General features: G+C 34.8%; 1 protein-coding gene across 1 annotated transcript; it reads right to left on the bottom strand.

Annotated features, from left to right (window-relative positions):
- Positions 1-1,211: 1,211 nt before the first annotated feature.
- Positions 1,212-2,193, bottom strand: LOC149139722 (short-chain dehydrogenase reductase 2a-like). Its single transcript, XM_089448980.1, has 2 exons — positions 2,123-2,193; positions 1,212-1,989 (listed from the first exon to the last, which is right to left on the bottom strand). Exons 1-2 carry the CDS (start codon positions 2,191-2,193, stop codon positions 1,212-1,214), a joined length of 849 nt encoding a protein of 282 aa, XP_089305106.1.
- Between the last annotated feature and the right edge of the window lie 864 nt (positions 2,194-3,057).

Genomic DNA, 3,057 nt, shown 5'->3' with positions numbered 1-3,057 from the left:
TATTCAATAAAAAAAAGATGAGGTACATATATATTCAATAAAAAAAGATGTGGTATATATATATATATATATATTCAATAAAAAAGGTTCCACACCGTTAGCGTGGTGAAGTATGATAAGTATATGTAACCATAATTTGAGAAGACTATTAATCCTTATGACTTATAGATTTTTATCGCAATACATCATAATGAATTCAATTTTATTCATTTGTATCTTATCACAATGACTCTCGCATCAAGATTAAAGGAAAGAGAATCATTATATAAATTTACAATTAATTGATAGTCAGTTTTGCCATGGTACGTATACAGATCACTGCATGCAGTTGGCAGGAATTTGTTTTCATTTTAATAATGGTGATTTAGATATTTAAATTAATTAAAATTTTGCTTATTTAAAATAATTTTAAAAGTCTTTTGTACCATAAAGTGTTTATCGTGTTATTATACATTAATATATATAAGTGGCTATGTTCTCAACCGAGGAAAGAGTGGTTTCTTTTAGTAGATTATGATAGGGTGAATGATCTTTGATTTTGAAAATAGTAATTATAAAACAATTTTTTTATTTACTTTATGATATTCATAATTCTCTAGAAATTTTAGAATTTTAAACTTTAAAACCATATTAAATATAACACAAGTGATGAAAGTCAAAAAAGAGTTTCTTCTATAATCAGCTTTTCATTTTCAATTTATCCCTTTTCAATACTATCATTCCAATTATATTGTGATAAAGAAAAATTATGAAATATTTATATGAAGTTACTCCCTGGAATCATTGTTCCAAATATAATGGGTTTATATGGTTTCAGTAACCGAAATGATTCCAAGATTGTGTAAGAAGACCGGTAAACTTTTTAATCCCTTAAATGGCCACCACATTAAGTAGAATTAATTTATATAAGATTTAATCTCCTCATTACGGATTCCAATTGAATCCATGGTTACTGATTTTTAATATTAAATGCGAGCCGAGATCACAAGTTACGGTACGATGTTACAAGTTACGTTACACATTGTACCGTTGATGTGGAATCTGGAACTGGTTGATGAGGGCATCGAATGCCCTCATGACACTTACAGGCATTCATATGGAAACAGACACTGGCTGAGGACTCTGCTGTACTTAATTACTTTGAATTCACATTATTATATATTCTAGTAATAGGACTCGCTTGCTTCACTAACAATTACCAGTAAGAAATATCAACGGTAGAGCTTCCAAGAATGGTTAACAACTGTGAATCCGCCATCAACTACAAGGTTATGGCCGCTAACGTATTTAGCCTCATCGCTAGCCAAGTACAGCCCCGCCTCCGCAATATCCTCAGCTCTAAGAGTCGGTCCCTGTAAGTTCGCCACACTATTGGCCAATGCCTCCACGGCGGCCTTATCCGCACTCATTGCATTGCTTAGAAGGGCAGTGGCCACGCCACCAGGAGAGACAGCGTTGACTCTGATACCGTATTTCCCCAGCTCAGCTGCACCGTTTTTAGTCAACCCTATGATTGCATGCTTCGAGGCCGTGTACGCGTACGGGGAAATCCCTCCCAAAATACCTGCAACGCTAGCAGTAGAGATTATGCAGCCCTTCTTCCGCTGGATCATCACGCGGGCCGCGTGCTTAATGCCCAGCATCACTCCTCTTGCGTTTACGCTCATCACTCGATCGAATTGCTCCATCTTGCACTCTGTCGCGCTTTCAACCGCAGCAAATTCGACAACTCCCGCGTTGTTATACATAATATCGAGCTGCCCGTGTTTGTCCATGGCCAAATCCACCGCAGCGCTGATGTCTTGCTCTTTCCTCACATCGCAGTGCAGGTAAGTGGCCCGGGGAGAAAGGGATTCGGCCAGATTTTTGCCGGCTTCGTCTGCAATGTCTGCGATTATGACTTTGGCTCCATGCTTTGTGAAGAGTCGAACAATAGCTTCTCCGATGCCTGATGCTCCGCCGGTTATTATTGCGACCTTGCCTTCTAGTCTGCATTCAAATATCATTAACCAGAATTACTGAGCACCATTTCCCCTGCTCCCCCACCCAAAACAAAATGAATTCTGAAACAAATAGATTGGAAACAACAACCAAAAGAGCATTTCTGCGATGTTGTGATTACCGTCGTTCTGGTCCATTAAAGCTGGGATTGCCAACACAAGAAGCCGCTGCACTAAGCTCTTCATTAAACATGGCTGGGGAGCGAGATGGGCAGTCCGATGACAGATAGAAGTGATAAAGCATAAACAGCACCGGTGACTAACATCTATTAATGTTTATTTATAGGCTATATTAATATTATATAGTTTCAATCTAATTGAAAAAAATAAGGACAACACAGATATAGTATGACTATAGTAGGACTGCCTCGCTGACAGATTTTATTAATTAAGGCACATACTCTCATATTGAAAAGCTAACAAGTACGACCTTTAATTTCAACTTTTTCAATATCAAATTCTTGTTAAAAAATTTTATGATTAAAGTCGTTAATTTTTTTTTATGATTAAAGTCTGCAATGTTAGGAAAAGACACGTATCCAAGTGATTTTCCATTTATATTATTTTTTAAAATAGTGGTTTTTAGTGTGATGTTTTGGAGTTTTTGGTTGGGCTGAAAAAATGTGGTGAAATTTTGATCTGTATTATTTAAACTAGGCTTTTTTATTGTATATATAGATTTAGCACCTTGAAAAATCTATAAGACACTTTTATTGTGTAAGAATTATCCATCAAATTTGTAATTTCAATAAATTCCAGCGAAATTTTAGAAAAATTAAATGTAAAAACTTTCAAAAAAATCCCATTAAATACAACTAATTTGATTTTTTTAAATTACTATTTTATTATATAAATAGATAGATATATATATACAAATTAGTTAATTAAATTTGACCGCATAAGATACGAGCAAAATAACAGACTAATTAATCTTTGTCAAAAAAAAATTGACAGCATAGGACAATAGTACAAATTTTGCATAATAACATAGAGAGACTAAAATCACAATGACCAGATCATTATCTATAACGGCCAAAAGACAAAGGCTGTATCAATA

The sequence above is a fragment of the Pinus tabuliformis genome, chromosome X, assembly GCF_031772625.1.
Source record: "Pinus tabuliformis cultivar Carrire ecotype Pingquan chromosome X, CPIR1, whole genome shotgun sequence".
NCBI lineage: Eukaryota > Viridiplantae > Streptophyta > Pinopsida > Pinales > Pinaceae > Pinus > Pinus tabuliformis.
The sequence above is the reverse complement of the archived record's forward strand: the minus strand, read 5'-3'. Positions and strand labels throughout refer to the sequence as shown.